General features: G+C 52.2%; 1 protein-coding gene across 3 annotated transcripts in view; it reads left to right on the top strand.

Moving 5' to 3' along the window:
- LOC135909198 (ovochymase-2-like) overlaps positions 1–19,157 on the top strand; it is a 337,884-nt gene that overhangs the window by 304,718 nt on the left and 14,009 nt on the right. For all 3 annotated transcript variants that reach the window (XM_070524733.1, XM_070524732.1, XM_065441041.2), the window contains one exon: positions 6,629–6,788. In XM_070524733.1, the coding sequence (XP_070380834.1) occupies positions 6,629–6,788 (160 nt within the window). The remainder of the gene's footprint in view (positions 1–6,628; positions 6,789–19,157) is intronic.

Genomic DNA, 19,157 nt, shown 5'->3' with positions numbered 1-19,157 from the left:
CAGGCATACTTCACTAAAAAAATTGGGCCGAGCAGCCTGTGTCAGTTCGCCAAACAGATTCGTCATGTATATTCCTCAAGCAACAAGCACCAGTAAATTTCTCAAGTGAGTTTGATTTGATTTGATTTATTAATTTTCATTTACACACACACACATGTACAGAGGAGTGGTAAATGGAGGTGGATGAGGGAAAAAAGCCGCACAGACGCGGCTTGAGGTAACCTCACCCCCTTAGGTACAAGATGGCTGCATGGGGTAACACATCAAGCGCCATGTAAATTACATTTATATAGTGACCATAAAACATTGCAGTTATACAATATATGAAAGAACAGTGAAATATTTCCGCAATAACAATGCAAAAGACACTGCGGCATTGAAATAAATAAATGATATACACTTGGTAACATAGACAAAAAAAAGAGGAACATATAAACATTGTGGGCTCACCGTACGTCTCCGCGCACGGCGTCGCCAAGTGGCCCCCGAGAAGTGGAGCCTCACGACGCGGCACGACGGCGCACGGCGATAGACCCACCGCAGGTTCGAGCACCGAGCCGAAAGACCTGGCCGGCTCTGGCCTTACGCATGGGCGCTCTCCCAAGAACACAAGGCGTCCAGGACAGTTAAGGCGTTTATTGATCACAAATGGCCAACATGTACCAGACTGCACCCAAACACACGGAGTACACTCGGCGCCCGCGGTTCCCGATGGCGAGGAAGGCGGGTTACACGCCGCGTCGAACGATGGGTTGCGCGCGCGGGCCGAAATGCGTTCGCAAACGCTACCCAGCGCTTCCCGTCACCGACAATAGTCTGCGACGGTTCGGACACGCAAAATGTGACGCACTGAGCACCTGCGACTACCGCAAGGGCGGAACGCAGAGCCACTCAGCAAGCCGCACTTACGCAAGCTGACAAAGCACGTGAACGTCCCCAGGCCGGGGCGTTGGGGACACAAATAGCTGGTCGCTCACGTACCTTGCAGCTTGCCTCTCGTGACCGGCGCTCGTCCCTGTCGCAGCACGACTCCCCCGCGCACGGCGATCGTCCCCAGCCGGGGCTTCTTCCCTACGTCACGCCCCCCACGACCCAATCGCAGGGCCGCGTAGCATGACGTCGCGGGACGCGGTCGCGGCGCCCGGTCAAAACGGCGCGCGGTCGAGGGGCAGGCATTGGGGAGGGGTTTTCCTCGCAATGGCGAATAAGTCCGGAGCCTTAGGCACAGCAACGACTGCGCCCCGGCAGACCGAAGGAACTCCCACAACATACATTATTAATCATTAACGAACGCGCTCTAAAGAGGTGAGTTGAACGTGTAGCACAGAAAAGGGAATATATATTGGTACATTCCTATTTGCACTCTGTAAATAGCTGTAAGCCTTCATCAACTTTACTTCAAATTGCCGCCGCTTAAGAAAAATAAACACATGAAGAACCGCCTAATGTTGAAAAGCAGTTAAGCAAGTGAGGCGTGTAGAATCTAAGCTCCAGTATAAGTTAAGTCCCCGTGCTACTGCCGAGCGTTTCTGTGAGGAAATGCAAAAATTCGGTATTATACCATGAACTACTCGTCGTGAGCAAACCTGTTTTAGCGGAATAAAATCAACGTAACTGCTGTAGAAGTCATATATAGCCAGCTCTGTGACATACTTGTTGCACCGCGGCAGGTATGGTATCATAACTGGATTCCTATAGGCTATGCTTTTGCGATTGTCTATCCGCGTATGAAAAACCCGCAATGGGCTGGTCTGCGTCGCTTCGACTGGCACTGTAGCGTTGCCTTCGAGAGCTGCATTGTTGTCTAAGAAATTAGCTCTTTGAATAAATGTTCGCAAAGGAAGACGTCGTAAAAAAATGACTGTGGCTTAGGTTAAGCCCAAGATGCGAAGCATACTAGCCTTTATTTTAGTTGATGAACCACTGTTTAGCCTGGTGAACTGCTGTTGCTTGGCTATATTTGGTTCGGCTAGCCGAAGAAACAACTCATGCGTTACTCTGCTTATTCCTTTATTTTCAAACCAATAAATACGCTTTGGTGATCAGTAAAGTAGTGGCGAGCGACAGATACACTCGCAACTTGACGAGTTGACGCATGTTGTTGTGACGTCAGTGCCCTAGCGGGAGGAGGGGGAGTTAGGCCGCAGTACCATCTGTGCGACCGCAGGCGAGCGCACGAGCTGAGACCCGGCTATGTAGCTACGCGGCGGCGCTCGGCGCAGCAAGGAAGAGCGTGGTTGTGCGGCTAGTATGCTTCGCATAAAATATACTTGAGACGACCACCATAAGTATACAAGCAGAGAGAACGAGGGCGAACAAACGAAAACACCGCAGAAAGCGCCCGGACAACGCCCGAACTGTAGCAGACGACAGGTGCGAGTCCGTGCCCTGACATCACGCGAGCGGCGCTCGCAGCGCCGCTCGCGTTCGTTCTCGGGGCTAATAGCGTCTAGCCTTAACCAGTCGCAAGCCTTAACCGGATTTGCGATGTTCGAGTCACGCAAGGCTCCCTTCTAAGATGTGTCACGAGCTTCCATTGTATACATTGCATGAGAATGTTGGAGCGTGAACCATGGCACGAACAAGTGAGCGCCTTTTTTTTTTTCTGCTTAACTCTCAGAACTGAAAGGCTTAAAGGGACACTAAAGGTTAATATTAAGTCAACGTGGACTGTTTAAATACCACCGCAGAAGCCTCGAAACGCTTGTTTCGTGCGAAGAGGCTTATTTTAAGAGAAAATGCGTTCTGAAGCGCCCGCGTACCTAGCGCAGTTCAAATCACCCGCCCTCCGATCGAGGAGTATTGACGTCATGGTCTCATAATGACGTTACGCCGTCGGTGAGTAAAACGGCTCCCTCAGACGGCGCTACAGCTTTTCTGCACAAAACGCAAACGCGCGCCACAAACAGAGCCAAGACAGAGCCGACAGCAGCGCGAAAGCGGAACTGAGGTGGGTAGTGGAAGGGAAAGCGCACGACGATAAGCTGGTTCTTTATTTTATGACGCCAACTTCGACGCTCGTTGCAATGGATGACCCTGACAACGACACATTAGCTCGCGATGCTGGGCTCGAGTTCAGCGATTTAAGCACTGATGAACGTGACCTGCTGTTGAGGGCTCGCGCTGCCGGCGTCGTTGCGTACTACTACGACGACGGCCTGCTCTGAAAGGCACTTCACGCGACTTCAGTAAGTCGGCGTTGAACTCGTAATCCTCTGGACGAAAGTGCAGCGAGCACACTACGTGATTTTTCGGCTCTTTGCCAGCGCGCTGTGGCAGAGGTACGGCACTTAACCACTCCGAACGGAGAGGTTCACTCGTTGGCACACAGTGATAAGTAACGTTGGATTTGCTGCTGCAACTGCCCTTGGCCAAGTTCCGCGGACCGTTCGCGCATCCCACGACATCACATGGACGTGGCATTCTCGCTGCTTGTTCCCAATGCAAGTTTCGTGAGCCAGCAGGACCACCGCAGCACGATGCGATAAGGAAACAACTGAAACTCCCAAACGCGCGCGGCGCAAAGTCGAGCGCGCAGAGTCGAGCGAAAACGAAACCTTTCGATCACCCATACTATTCAAGGGTAACGTCAAAAAGTTTTTTCTTAGCATCGAATAGAAGTAGGCAAGTAGCATTTTCTTCCGTCTTATAATCTAATGAAATGATCTTTTTAATACGAGTAGTTGAGTACTAGTGACAAATTATGAGGAGTGCTTTCGTCATCGGTTTAGTACCGGAATGTCGCTGGGGGGTCTCAAATCGTGTCATGCATTTACCTCAATTTCTCGGTTACTAAAGCTCTGTGCGTGATTATATTGACGCCTTAGACATTCTAGAGCATTGCTTTAACACTTTAACTTGACTTTCTGGTAACCTTTAGTGTCCCTTTAAATCTACGCTCCAGTCGCAGCTCTTCACGTCGTCGTCATGTTGCTTTGTCGTTTTATTTGGGGTCATATTTGTGAATGTATTCGAAAATTTAATTTGATATACGTCACAGCTGTCCAGTCGTGCCGCACAAAGTTTAATGTCGGGAATAAGGGTGCTTTGGATCATTTTAAATTAATTTTAACACAATGCCTGACACGACGCTAAATGCTAAATTGTCCTTTGTTTTTGGAATGCGGTCATATAGCAGTCATATACAGTCATATATGTCATATACAGTCATATATGTCATATACAGTCATATAATGTCATATACCTAGTAGACATGGGTGTACAAAAAAAAGGGGGGGGGGGTGAGTTCGCCCAGGGTGCTCTTCATGGTGTAAGTCTTCACATATAGCTGTAGTTGCTTTGCATATTGTATAACGAACAGCTGCGATAAAGCATTGAAACTTTCACAACTCTGCTCGACACATTCCAAGCTTGGAAAGCCAGAAGTGGGCTTCCTCACTGACATGTAGCACGGCTATTTTTCCCGGAAGGACCGGGAATAGTGCACAAGGAAGCGCCGGCACATTCTACTCATACTCACATTCCTGCGAGAGACTTATGTTGACAGGTATACACGGCAAGAGAGGCTCAGGCGCAGAAAGTCCGCTGCCGGTCTGCCTTCCCATCACTTCAGTGCATTCCGCTCAGTGCGAGGCATTCGGCGCCTGCCGCTCAGGCAAGTAGCGCGCCCGTCTGACGATGCCCCACTTGGCGCCCTCGCCTCCGCATGCGAACTCCAGCCCACGGCTGCCGTGTGCGACAGGGAGAACGACTTCGACCGTAGCAGACTCGCCAATATGACGACACGGTTCACTAACTCGAAGCTACGTGTCGCAAGAAAACAACACGGGCAAGACTAGTTTCCATCCACGGAGAGAGCCGCGTTGCTCCGCACATTTCCCTCGCATCGCGAACGGTTCACAATCACAGGGGGGGCTTGCCGGCACGTGCAACGTGGTTTGTGCTTAACTTGCTTACATTGTAGCTCCCTAAACTAGGTGAGGAGAAAATGTTCTGGCCCTGATCAAATTCCCAAAGCCTTTTTAAAGAGATACGCCGAGCGGTGCTCACGTTTTCTTCCTGATATCTGTACTAAATCTCTAGAATCTGGCGACGTTCCGGGAGACTTGAGGCGGGCTAATGTAGTACCGATTCACAAACAGGTTCCAAACATGATGTGACTAATTACCGACCAATCTCTTTACAAGTACATGTTGCAAAACGCTACAGCACATCTTAACTACCCACCTAACTAAATTTGTGCAAGAAAACGACACTTTGGGTAAAAACCAGCATGGCTTTCGACGAGGGTACTCCACAGTCACTATCTTCACTGGAGTTACACATGAAATCGATCAATGTATTAATGGAAGGGGTCAAATAGATATTATCTTTATCGATTTCCGCAAAGCATTCGACAGAATATCCCACAGAAATCTGCTTATAAAGCTGTCTCATTTGTTAGGTAATACTCAGCTATTAAAATGGATTGAGGCATATTTGTCAGAAAGGGAACATTTCATTAAATTCTGTTTGCAATACCAATAAATCAGTTCGATCCCGCAAGGATCTGTTATAGGCCCTCTAATTTTTTTCCATTTAGATTAGTTATATGGCAGCAGGTTTTTCGCCACAAATAGCCATCAAGCATTATGCAGATGACACCATTATATATGCTAAAATATGCACTCCTAATGATCAACGGGAGCTTAATAATCATTTACAAAAAGTCACCCTCTGGTGTGACGAGTGGCAAATGGAACTGAATGCATCAAAAACTGATTGTATGCGTATGACGCGTAAAAAAAGATTCTTTAATTTTCCCCTACAGCATCAACTGAGGCAAAGTCGCTGAGGTTAAAGAATTTAAATGCCTAGGGATTCATCTCACATGATTTGAACTGGTCGGTGCAAGTCGACAAAATCTGTGATAAGTCCATGTGTAAACTTTGGTCATTACGACGAAAACTTCACGACGCCACCCCAGAGGTAAAAACAATGGCCTGCAGTATGACTGCACTTCCTGTGCTGACTTATGCAAGTCAGGTTTGGGAGCCGTACACTCAACAAAAGACACTAAAGTGTGAGCGCGTACAAAACAAGGCCTTAGGTTTTATTTTTAACACATACGCTAGAACCCAGTCCGTCACCGAACTTAGAAATAGAGCTTGCCTCATGACTGTCAAGCAGAAAAAGCAGCATAACAGGCTGACATTCCTTTTTCACGTATTAAGTGGAGACTATAAAGTAGACTTAGAAAAACACATCACATTAGAGAGATCTGCCAACCCCTGAACAAAGCATTCAAACCATATTAAACTACTTAATTATAGAACAGAATCATTCAAAAATTCGTTCCTGGTTCGAAGCATAGACGATTGGAACAACCTGCCACAAGGTATAGCAGAATGTACTGATTTACAATCTTGTAAAAGCTGTTACCAATTATTTGTAAACGGTTGAGAATACGTTTTATTGTCAGATGTTTGTCCGTTCCAGTTGTTTTGGCGCATTACTTTTTCGTTAGACCCATATAGTGATATAACTTGTCAATTGTAACTCACGTTGTTTATCACTTCATATTTGTATATATCCTGATTGCTTTCTACAGAACTGTTTAAACACTTCCTGACAGCAACGTGACCGCAACTCCTGCCTTACTAGATAAGCATTCACCGGTCACGCGCAGAGCTACCGGCGAGACGACCTGACGCACGACGTGGCCGCGATCAAGCTCTCGCTGCCGGTGAACTACACCGCGCGCGTGCGACCCGTGTGCCTGCCTGGCGCCGGACAGCAGCTGGCCGTCAACACCACGTGCTTCGCCAGCGGATGGGGCAACACGCGAGGTGAATACGCTTGCTCTGTGCGGTCCCGTGCCATGTTTCGTCACGTGGTGGTGGCGCGTCTTGCCTCCGCTTCCCCTGTGCTTACAATGGGTGCACACGACGGGCCCTGAAAACCTCGGCGGATGTCGCAGTCACTTGGCAGACGACACGCCAAGGCAACAGCTTCAGCGCACGTGTAAACGCTTCCGGAGCTCATAGCGCTTTGTCCAGTAGGCGTCAGTATGCGTCTACGGTGCTTGTAATAAAAGCGTGGCTTAAAATGTATTCCAAGCTATTCTAACTTTCCGCTTATGAATTGAATCGGGATCGGTGTGTTTAGATCTTCGTTCCTGGTTTAGCAAATACTTTTAAGCAACGGCCTGCCACGTTTCTGACTCGGGAAAGTTCCCCAGGCGGTCGCTATCTGATAATTTTCTGCCTGATCGCTCGCGGGTGTGCTCAGTTGCGGTAGAGTTGTTCTCTGTGTGTACAAGGCTTGTAATGTAGATGTTCTGTACGTTGTAATAGCTTGTAACAAATACGCTAGTCACTCGCTTACTGTGCGAGTCGTTATAAAACGTTCAGCTTCGAACATTATAGTGTGCCATCCGTGTAGTCGCCCTCACCCATGTATCGACGCGTATTGATTCAAGTCTGCGCCGTTCATTTATTCTGGATACGTTGGCGATAGAGTGCGCGTAAGTTAGCGCGTGAGTAAGGGTGCGTAGGTAGCGTGCGATAAACATGCTGTATGCCGGGAAACGGCCCTACTCACTTTGTCGCCGTTTAACGAGCGGTACTCCCTCCTGCAGACGTTCCGGGGTTGAAGTCTTTTCCTATTGTATCCCCATAGGCTCTGCGTTTCATTACGGCCGCATTGCTCTTCCCCTTCACTGTTATTGTGTTTTTCCCTATGTTTCCATACATCTATTGCCTTCGTTTATCCGTTTACCAAGGTATTTATATTCTGTTACCCGAGGTTTTTCCTGGCCCTGTATCGCCGCTGTCTGTTCACTGTTTTCATTGAATACCATAACACCATTTTCTAACACTAAATTTCAAACCTAAATTGTTGCCTTCCTGTCCACAGATGATAGCCAGACGTTGCAAATCACCTTGCTTGTTATTTAGCAACAAAATGTCGTCCGCATAAAATAAACCTGGGAGCTGCTGCTCTACTACTGCTGTAATCTGTAGAGATTAAACCCGATATTACTTCCTTCTAGCCCCCTCTCCATCCTCACTATGTACATCATAAACAGCAGCGGGGATAAAGGGCTCCCCTGCCTCAGTCCTTTGTTGATATGAACTTTCTCCTCGCTCATCATCCATTCCCATTCAACGCAAACGGTATTTTCTAGGTAAATCTCCCAAAAGCTGTAGACAATCGTTACCTAAGCCTTCCCCTTCCAGAATATCCCACAAAATGTTGCGGTCTACGTTGCAGATCCGCTCCTGTAGTGTCTAAAAAGGCCACATGTAATGGTCTGCTTTCTACTCTTGATATTTCAATACACTGAGTAACAACAAATAAGTTATCATCCAAATGCCTACCTATTCTGAAGCCATTCTGAAGTTCTCCCAAAATGCCATTATTCTCTGCCCATGCTTGAAGCTTTAATTTGATTGCCTGCATTGCTAGCCTTTATAATACCGATGTAATGGTCAACGGTCTATGCGAGTGAATTCTATTGTAGCGGCAGCAGCATCGGCGTCGCACGAGGGATAACGTGGACGCTCGCGTCTACACGAGGGACCAGCGGCTGGCACGCTCCGGCACGGGCTAGCGTTCCGAAGGACATCATTAAAAAGAATGCTACGCTACGCGATCGAGCGTTGGTTCTTCCTCTCCTGCGAGAGCCCGATTTTACCTGTCTACGTGGTCGCTCGTCGCCACAGTTTGGTGACTCCGGACGTGATACTGCCATACGCTCCTGTGGGAGAGACGACCATGGACCAGACCAACGCTACTAGAGCTCAAGGCCAGAACCCTTCCGAGGAACGCAGTGAGCCCTCCTGTTCCGCCATCGCTGTCCGCCTCCCACAGTACTGGGACCAGCATCCTTCGGCGTGGTTTCTTCAGGCCGAAGCGCAATTTCAAGTCGCTGGTATCCGCTCTCAAGCCTCGAAGTTCCATTACGCCGTCGCAGCGCTCTCGCCAGCCGCCATTGACGAGGTAGCAGATTTGTTGAACTCCCCATTGTCTGCCGCCGCCTATGACGATCTTAAGGCAGCACCGCTACAGCGCACAGCAGCTTCACAGCGTTCCCGCATCCAGCAGCTTCTGTCCGCTGAAGAACTCGGCGACCGACGCCCTAGTCAACTTCTTCGCCGAATGAGCCAGCTGCTCGGAAACAACACGAGATCCATCGACGACACGCTGTTGCGCGAACTGTTTTTGAAACGACTCCCGGCCAACGTGCAGATGGTCCTGGCGACAGCCTTTACCATGGACCTTACCGGACTTGCCGCTTTGGCCGACAAAGTCATGGAAGTAGCCACCCCAACCATCGCAGCCACGTCACCGTCTCCGGGTGACAATACAACCGCTCTGCAAACTCTTCCCTGCTCTTCCGCAGGGCAATCTCCGCTCGACTCCTTATGTGAGCGCCTGGAACGCATCATCTGTAGAGCGGAACATCGCCGCACATCTCGTCGCCCACGCAGCCGTAGTTCCAGTAGATCAAGACGCACGGGCACCCGCAATGAAACCTCAACTACAACGCCTGGCGTTTGCTATTACCACCGCCGTTTTGGAAATGACGCTCGTCGCTGTCGGCGTCCCTGCGCTTGGCAGGGAAACAGGCCGGCCGACCTCTAACGGCGACGAGTGGTCCGGCCCAACACACAAGTCGCCTTTTCTACGTGACGGACAGAGTTACGGGACAACGATTCTTAGTCGACACAAGTGCTGACGTCAGCATTCTACCCGCCCAGCACTCCGACCGAAAAGCGACACCTGTCTCGTTTTTGCAGGCCGTCAACGGCACCAGGATTCCAGTTTTCTCGTCACACTCCGTCATGCTAAACCTTGGCGTTCGACGAGCGTTCCGCTGGATTTTCCTGGTTGCAGACGTCCGTCATGCAGTCATTGGAGCAGACGTACTTCTTGCATAACTACGGACTCCTTGTGGACATCCAACGACGCCGTCTCATCGACTCTGTAACCCAGCTATCCGTTCCCGGCGTCCCATCATCAGGCACATCGCCCATAGCGCCTATTTCTGCCATGTTGGACGAACCTTTCGCCGCGCTCCTACGCGAGTTTCCCACTTTGACGCGCCTGCCGGACTGGACGCAACCGGTGCAACATGACGTGTGCCATCACATCGTCACCTCCGACCCACCGGTCTATTTCCGACCCCGGCGTTTGTCCGCGGAGAAACTCAATATCGCTCGCGTGGAGTTCGAGCACATGCTGCAAGTTGGCATCATCCGCCCTTCCTCCAGTAACTGGGCATCACCACTTCACATGCTGCCTAAGAAGACGGGAGACTGGCGCCCATGCGGCGATTACCGGGCACTAAACAACGTCACAGTTCCTGATCGCTACCCTGTACCGAACATTCAGGACTTCACGGTAGCGTTGCACGGTGCGACGATCTTTTCTAAGATCGATCTCGTTCGCGCCTATCATCAACTACCGGTCGCTGAAGAAGACATTCCCAAGACCGCCATCACCACACCCTTCGGTCTTTTCGAATTTCTCCGCATGCCTTTCGGTTTACGGAACGCGGGCCAATCCTTTCAGCGTTTCATCGATTCCGTCACCCGAGGTTTGCCTTTCGTTTTTGCATACATTGACGACCTTCTCGTCGCAAGCTCTACGGCAGAAGAACATCTTCACCACTTGCGGTTGTTGTTTTCACGCCTTGCCAGTAAAGGAATTGTCATCAACGCCGCCAAGAGTGAATTCGGTCAACCCGAACTCGAGTTCCTCGGTCATATCGTCGACGCTAACGGCATTCGACCTCTGCCGTCCAAGATTCGCGTCATCGAAAACCTTCCCCGACCGACCACACTCACCAAGCTTCGTCAATTCCTCGGATTCGTCAATTTCTACCGCCGATTCATTCCCGAGTGCGCACGACTTATGGCTCCGCTAGACCATCTCCTGGTAAACAAACGCAAACTAGTGCTCAGTGGACTGAAGAGGCCACCGACGCTTTCACAAGAGTCAAGTCTGCCCTCGCCGACGCAACGCTGCTTAGACACCTAAAGCCAGACGCACCTACTGCCATCATGACCGACGCTTCAAACACCACCGTTGGTGCCGTTCTGCAGCAATTCATCGACAATAGGTGGCATCCACTCGCTTTTTTCTCCAAGAAACTGAAGCCTGCGCAGTCCCGCTACAGCGTGTTCGGCGGTGAATTACTCGCTGTTTACCTGGCTATCAAGCATTTTCGCCATTTCCTCGAAGGCCGTGCATTCACTGTCTTGACGGACCACAAGCCCCTTGTGCACGCAACGAATCGTTCGGTGTCCTGTTACTCGCCCCGCGAGATTCGACACCTTTCCTATATCTCCGAGTTTAGAACAACGTTCCGCCACATCAAGGGCACCGACAACGTTCCAGCCGACGTCCTCAGTCGTATCAATGTCGTTTCCACGTTGACATCGGAACCTTTCATCATCGAGGCCGACTTACTCGCCAGTCAACAGCGTGACGACACTGAACTTCGAAGACGTCGTTGAACTTCGAAAGACGTCGTTGTGACGCCAGATGGTACGTCCATCGTCTGCGACACTTCTAATGACACACCCAGACCATACATTCCGGCATCCCTTCGCAGACGTCTATTCGAAACCGTGCACAACCTGTCGCACCCTGGCATACGCGCGACACAGAAGCTTCTTTCCAGTCGTTTCGTTTGGCCTCAGCTAAACGCGCAAGTTCGCGATTGGTTTCGCTGCTGTTTGTCGCGTCAACGTTCGAAGATCCAGCGTCACCCCATTCCGCCTGCCAAGACTTTTCTTCCACTGGATGCTCGTTTTGACACCGTACACCTGGACCTCGTCGGCCCCCTCCCACCTTCGACAGGTTACTGCTACATACTGACATGCATCGACCGTTATACATGGTGGCCAGAAGTTACACCTATATCTGACATCTCAGCGCGCACTGTTGCAGCAGCTTTCGTGTCTACGTGGATTGCAAGGTTCGGCTGCCCATCCGCAATAATCACAGATCGCGGTCGGCAGTTTGACTCAGCACTTTTCAACGAGCTACTCAAACTACTCGGAACTACACGTTTTCGCACAACTGCTTACCACCCGCAGTCCAATGGACTAGTTGAACGTTTTCACCGGCATCTCAAGGCCTCCCTTATGGCACATGAATCACCGGAGAAGTGGGTCCTGCATTTGCCTCTCGTCTTACTTGGCATCAGAGCCGCACTCAAGAGTGACCTAGGTTGCTCTTGTGCTCAGCTAGTCTACGGCACTCACCTACGCCTTCCGTGCGATTTCTTTGTCGCCACCTCCAATACGCCTATGCAATCACCTGCCGACTACGTTGCCGAACTGCAAGCTTTCTTCAGCCAGATACGACCCGTGCCTACACGTTCACAAGAAGCAAGGTCCCCGTACGTTTCTCCCGCACTCAGAGTGACTGGCCGCACTCTGTATAGGCTCCGCATTTCGAACCATCAACGAGCGGTTCCCCTGTATTCTCACTACTGAAAATACCACCAAACGACGCAGCTCGGCGAGCGGCATCGATCGAGCCCAATTTCTCCAAGATCTGGTGAGATCCTCGCATTTTATTGGCTTTGGAAGTTCTGGACCACCGACGCCGCCGCGCTGGGCCTTACCTGCGTTCACCTCGCCAGCCTAGACGCGGGCGCGCGTCCTTTCCGAGGCCAGTCTACTCCGCTCAGATGGAGACCGACGACACCCGCTCCCCTGACACGATGGACGCCGACGCTTCGTCCGGTCAGGCCGAGGACGACACCAACTGGTTTCTCGTCGCTCGGAAAAAGAAACGCTTAGCAGAAGCTACTGCGAACTTGCCACCTCCTCCGACACCCGAAGCACCGCGCAAGAGGAACGCGCGACTCCCGCCACTGCCTGTCGACGACTACAAGATTGTGTTCCGCCCGAGAGACGGCCTGAACCTCGGTGCGTGGCCTCATACTTTTGTTGCCCGAGCCATCGGCATAGCAGCGGGGCTGGACAGTGCCGTGCTCAACGAGCTGATCATTCGTATCCGCACTGAACAAAACCTTGCGGTGCTCAGCACACCGGACGAGAACCTCGCGGCACGGCTGCAGAAAGTTCGATTCATCTCCATGGGCGTCACTCAACGCGCCGTCGAAGCGTACGTAGCCACCCCAGACAACTCCTGCAAGGGTGTAGTCTCAGGCCTTGAGCCCAACACCACTACGACGACGCTGCTAGAAAACCTCCGCTGCTCAGAAGCCCCTGTCTTACACGCTCGCATGATGGGACCTACGAATACGGCCCTGATCACATTCTCCGGCACTCACGTACCCCGCTACGTCCGTATGTACGGAGCGCGGAACTCCGCTGTCACGTATACCGACCGCGCCAACAGGTGTGTAGCTTGTGCTTGTCGATGGGCCATCGGGCGGACGTCTGTCCTACGCCCGACAAACCCCGTTGCCCGGCTTGTGGCATCTCAAACCCACCGAAGGAACATGAGTGCGCACCTAAATGTATTCACTGCAACGGCGCTCATCCCGCTACTGACCCTCGCTGTCCATCGCGTCAACTGCCGCAACATAACAAATCGCGCGTGCTTCGTGAAAAAAACAAACATAAGGACGAGCGCCCCCCGCCCGGATCAGCGCAAGGCCAGCCTGGGACGACGACTCAGCAGAGCGCTCAGGAAACTATGACCCAAGTAGCAACGACACCGGGGAACTCGGCGGAGAACCCCTGGACTAGAGGACGCAGCCGCAGTCGCGGATCACCCGGGTATCGCCGCCAGACTGACCGGAGTCGCTCCAAGGGGCCGGACTCCCAGTACCAGCCGTTCGAGGGACCGCGGCCATAAAGGAGATGGATCTGCCAAGAAGGAGCAAGCGGTAGGCTGGGCAGCGCAGTTCCCACCTCTGTCTCCCTCTCCACATCTCCACACCCCTTCAGTCACACAACACGTTAAACCTAAACCCACGCTGCAACCCATGGTGACCGACAATGAGCCGCATCTTAATGACTCTGCACAAACCTCTCGCACCAACTACTGTACACAACGAGCACTGAACGAAATGGCCGTCTCTCTAAAGACAGAATTGGTTGCCATAATGCAGGCAGAAATGCAAAAAATGAAGCAGCTCATTATGGCTGAAGTCACAGCGCCGCTTCAACAGCTAATACAACAGGCCCTGCAACCTGCTGTCCAGCAGATCGGGGGCCGATATTAAACAACAAACAGCGGCTTCACTTGGCCAACTTTCGATCCCTCCGCCTTTATCCAAACGCTCCCTGTCCCCTTCACGTGAAACACAAAGACCACATCCTTACCTTCGCCCTGCCCGATTACCGTCACCGGACCGAAAACCCGCCTCACAGGGCCCGGAACGCTCACTTTCCGGCACCTCCCAGGCCGATGAGCCGCCACCCGGACAGTCCCCGGGTATAAAACACAAACAAATAATACTTGATCATGGCCAGCAACCGTAAAGGGACACGCGCTACCCCCCAACCCCTAAGCGTGTGGCAATGGAATTGCAGGGGCTACCGCCGGAAACGCGGATCCCTTACGCAATTCATTGCCACACAGCCCCATCCCCCCGATGTAATAGCGTTGCAGGAAGTGCATTGTACTCCTACACTTCCCGGCTACAACACACACACAGACACAATAAATAGCAACACACCACACCTCACAGCCACTTTAGTGTCCAAACATTCGACCGTTATCGAACACACCCTCGAAACCTCACCCATACCGCATGTACTTCTCGAATTGGTTCCGTGCTCTCGCTCCCATAGCAGCCTGTTTGTGCTTAATATCTATAGCGCACCTAATGCGAGGAAGCATGAGTTCGGACACCTTTTTGCACATCTATGCAAGGTGGCTAAACAGATGGTCATTGTAGGCGACTTCAATGCCCCGCACCCGGCCTGGGGTTACCAAACAGAAACACCGAAAGGACGCCGGCTTGCTCAAGTTCTTGCGTTAAATCGCTTGACTGCTTACAGAGCCAGATCAGCCAACACGATTAGGCAACAGCGTAAGCGGAGACACGTTCCCTGTTCTAACCATGGTCAGAGGGGTAGGTCAACACTCTTGGCGCAATCTCGTGGAGAATTTGGGCAGCGACGCATTACATTCTAGCTACTGAACTGCAGGTACAACCAACACGCACTCCTGAACGTACTGTTAAGCTAATCAATTGGGATAAATTTAGGCGTAATCGGTCCTCCCTAGCTCCTCGGGACACCCTCTCCCTTCAGGAGTGGATCAAAGAACTCCAAACTGATCTAAAAAGGGCAACTCAACTGATCACTGCGACAACAGAGACACCCGATGTGGATCTCCATTTGCTCCATCTCTGGGAGGCCCGTAGAGGCCTGACCCGGCGGTGGCGCCGGCAAAAACATAATCGGAAACTTCGTCTGCGTATTGTCCGCCTAACTACGGAGGCAGATGACTACGTGAACACCCTCACTAATAACAATTGGCATAGCCTTTGCGATCGCCTCAGCGACACGCTAAGCACACCTCGGACCTGGCCGCTACTCCGCGCATTATTAAACCCTACGCAAACCAAAATACACACTAGCAACAGAGTCCGCACCATCCTCCACAAATCAGGCCTCGATGACACTACTCTACTTCATACTCTACAGCAACGCTACATTGCTACAGGCACCCGCCCCACCTACAGAGACTACCCACACATAGACGCCACCTCCCTAGACGCCGATATTACAGAAGCCGAGGTTAGGGCGGCCTTACATGGTATTAGGCGCGACACTGCACCCGGGGCTGATGGGATTCCATACACACTCCTACGCAACCTAGATGATGGGGCCATTAAAGACTTAACTGCATTCTACAATGACCACTGGAGGAATGGCACGCTTCCACAGGAATGGCGCCATGCGGACATCATGCTAATTCCTAAGCAAGGCAAGCCACTGTCCCTCCAGAATCTCCGACCTATATCCTTAACTTCATGTGTAGGTAAACTCTTCGAGCGCGTTGTACTTTCGCGGCTACAACCCTTCCTCGAAGACAGCCAATTCTTTCCGGATACACTCTTCGGCTACCGCCCTAACCTCTCTGCGCAAGACATTTTGCTGCAGCTTAAGGAGGACGTTGTGGATGGCCCCACTACGCCACAAACCAGAGCTATTCTGGCCCTGGACCTCAAAGGGGCTTTCGACAACGTCTCCCACGATCTAATTCTCGACAATTTGGCTTCTTCCCAATGCGGCACACGTACCTATAACTATGTCAGAGCTTTCCTGTCGGACCGCACAGCCACTATTGGCATAGGAGAGCTCCGGTCGGACGTCATCGCACTCACAGGTAGAGGAACACCACAGGGCTCGATCTTATCGCCCACCCTCTTCAACGTGGCTATGGCTAAGCTGCCCCCCTTACTAGACCAGATACCCACCATCCGGCACGCTCTCTATGCCGACAACGTTACGATCTGGGCAACCCAGGGATCCGACGGGGCCATCCAGGATGCTCTCCAGGAAGCTGTACGTGTCGTGCAGAACTATGCAGCCACGGGAGGCCTTTCCTGTGCAGCCGAAAAGTCCGAATTGCTCCTCGTGCACAGGCGGCGCCGCAGAACCTACGAATCCCCTAATATCTCCCTGTTCTTACACGGCAGCCCCATCCCTAAGGTAGCTAGACTCCGCATCTTGGGCCTCCACATTCAGTCGGATGGCAAAGCCTCGCACACTACGCACCTTTTGAGTCAGCAGATAGCACAAGTCACACATGATAAACCGCATTACTAATCGTAGAAGAGGCCTTCGCGAGAAAGACGTCCTATACATAGTACAGGCTCTGATAATCAGCCGGCTCACATTTCACCTCCCCTATCACAATCTCACCCTCACTCAAACTCAGAAGATGGATGCCCTTCTGCGGAAGGCAGTGAAAGCGGCTCTTGGGCTGCCTCCACATGCTTCCACAAAACGGCTTCTTCAGCTTGGTATCCACAACACCGTAGGCGAGCTTTTGGAGGCTCATCGCAATGGTCAGCTCCAACGTCTCAGACGCAGTCGTTTGGGCTGCGCTATACTTTCTCGCCTTGGCTACCCTGTCCCTGAGACACCCACACACGTCCCACAATATCGCCTCGCTCCTGCTCTACGCGCTAGCATAGAAGTAGCTCCAATTCCCCGCAATATGCATCCCGAGCGACACACCGGCCGTAGACGCGCCCGAACTCAGGCCCTGGCACGCATTTTTGGAGACCGCACCACAATTACACCGGTTTTGTACACGGACGCGGCCCGCTACCCAGAGAGGCGGGCCATGTGTTTAGCTGTAACTGACAATACAGACGCGCTTAGGGTGTGTGCCACAGTTCTAACAACACACAGCTGCTCAGCAGAGGAAGGGGCAATAGCCCTGGCCATTGTCCATGCCTCGACCCTCTCCGCACAAGACACCCCCATCACCATAGTGACAGACTCGCAGGCTGCCTGCCGGGCCTTCGCGCAAGGACTCGTGACTGCACACACACATCGAATTCTCTCCTCTGTCCCCCCTCCCACGTTACACAGGGCGCGTATCGTCTGGACTCCTGGACACTCCTCTCTCCATGGTAATGAACGCGTTAATGCGGTAGCCCGAGGTCTGACAGGCCGGGCACCATCGGAAGAGCTGTCCAACCCAGACGACGCACCGCCAGAGCCCCTACAGTACACTGAGACGCTCGAGTACTACCGACAAAGTCGCCATTACTATCCCCCTCCTCATCCTTCGCTTAATAGAGCAGATGCCGCTGTCTGGCGGCAACTGCAGACCAATTCATTTCCTTGTCTCCACATGCTACATATCTTTCATCCCACCCTGTACCCTTCCTATTGTCCCCACTGTGGGGCCAAACCCACGGTGTATCACTCCATATGGGAATGCCCTAACCCTTCAGGTGTTCCTCCTATACCCAACCCCACCCTTTCCTCTTGGGAGTCTGCGCTGCTCAGCACAAGCCAGCAGGAACAGCGACGGCTGATCCAGCGGGCTCGCGAAGTCGCGCATGGCAATGGAGCCCTGGACTGAGGGCCCCACTCATCGAGGAAATTTTCTACTCGCTTTATGAAATAAATGTTTATTCTCTCTCTCTCCCGCACTCAGCTCTGCTACCCACGTTTCGTGCGTAACTGTGCCGTGCGGAAGCCTTTGCAACCACACTTCTCCGGGCCATATTGTGTTCTAGAGCGTCGTCCGACGACGTTTGTTGTCGATGTCAACGGCCGATCAGACGCAATTTCCCTGGAACGTCTCAAACCCGCCTACATCGAAGCATCCGCGCCATCAGCTCGACCAGTATGCGACGCGACCCTGCTGCATCCTTCGCCGCCGCCTGCGCACGTGACACCCAAGACCAACGCCAAGACACGCCGCGTCACGTGGACTTTCCATCGTTCGTCGAACTTTCCTCCTCTCTAGGGGGTGAGCCCTCTGTAGCGGCAGCAGCATCGGCGTCGCACGAGGGATGACGTAGACGCTCGCGTCTACACGAGGCACCAGCGGCTGGCACGCTCCGGCACGGGCTAGCGTTCCGAAGGATCATTAAAAAAATGCTACGCTAAGCGATCGAGTGTTGGTTCTTCCTCTCTTGCGAGAGCCCGATTTTACCGGTCTACGTGGTCGCTCGTCGCCACACTATCTTTCTCGCTCTTACCTTTATTGATTAAATTCATTCTTGTCGCCAACTGTCTAGTATTCTAGTAGTCTAGTTCATTAATCAGCCTAACGGGAACCTCGTCTAGCCCTGTGGACGGACGGACGGACGGACGGACGGACGGACGGACGGACGGACGGACGGACGGACGGACGGACGGACGGACGGACGGACGGACGGACGGACGGACGGACGGACGGACGGACGGCTTTATTTGGTCCTGCAAGTAGTGATAAGCACTAAGCGGGACGCTCCCACGTCAGGGCGGGAAGGCCAAGCCTCACGGTCACGTCGTGAGCCTGCTGGACAGCCCAGAATTGTTCATCCAGGTCCGGGCTGCGAAGTGCAGCCTCCCACCTGGACGCATCCTTGATCGCCGAGTCTTCAATTCTTTCGCAAGACCAGAGCATGTGTTCGAGCGTGGCTAAAGCACCACGATCTTGGCGGCTCTGTATACGTCTCTGGACAAAACATGTTCAGTCTCCGGGGGCAATTAAGGATAAGTACCAGTCCTTAGTAAGCGTAATGTAAGTGCCTGAAC

Source organism: Dermacentor albipictus, chromosome 9, assembly GCF_038994185.2.
Source record: "Dermacentor albipictus isolate Rhodes 1998 colony chromosome 9, USDA_Dalb.pri_finalv2, whole genome shotgun sequence".
Taxonomy (NCBI): Eukaryota; Metazoa; Arthropoda; class Arachnida; order Ixodida; family Ixodidae; genus Dermacentor; species Dermacentor albipictus.
This window is presented reverse-complemented; position numbering and strand designations above follow the sequence as displayed.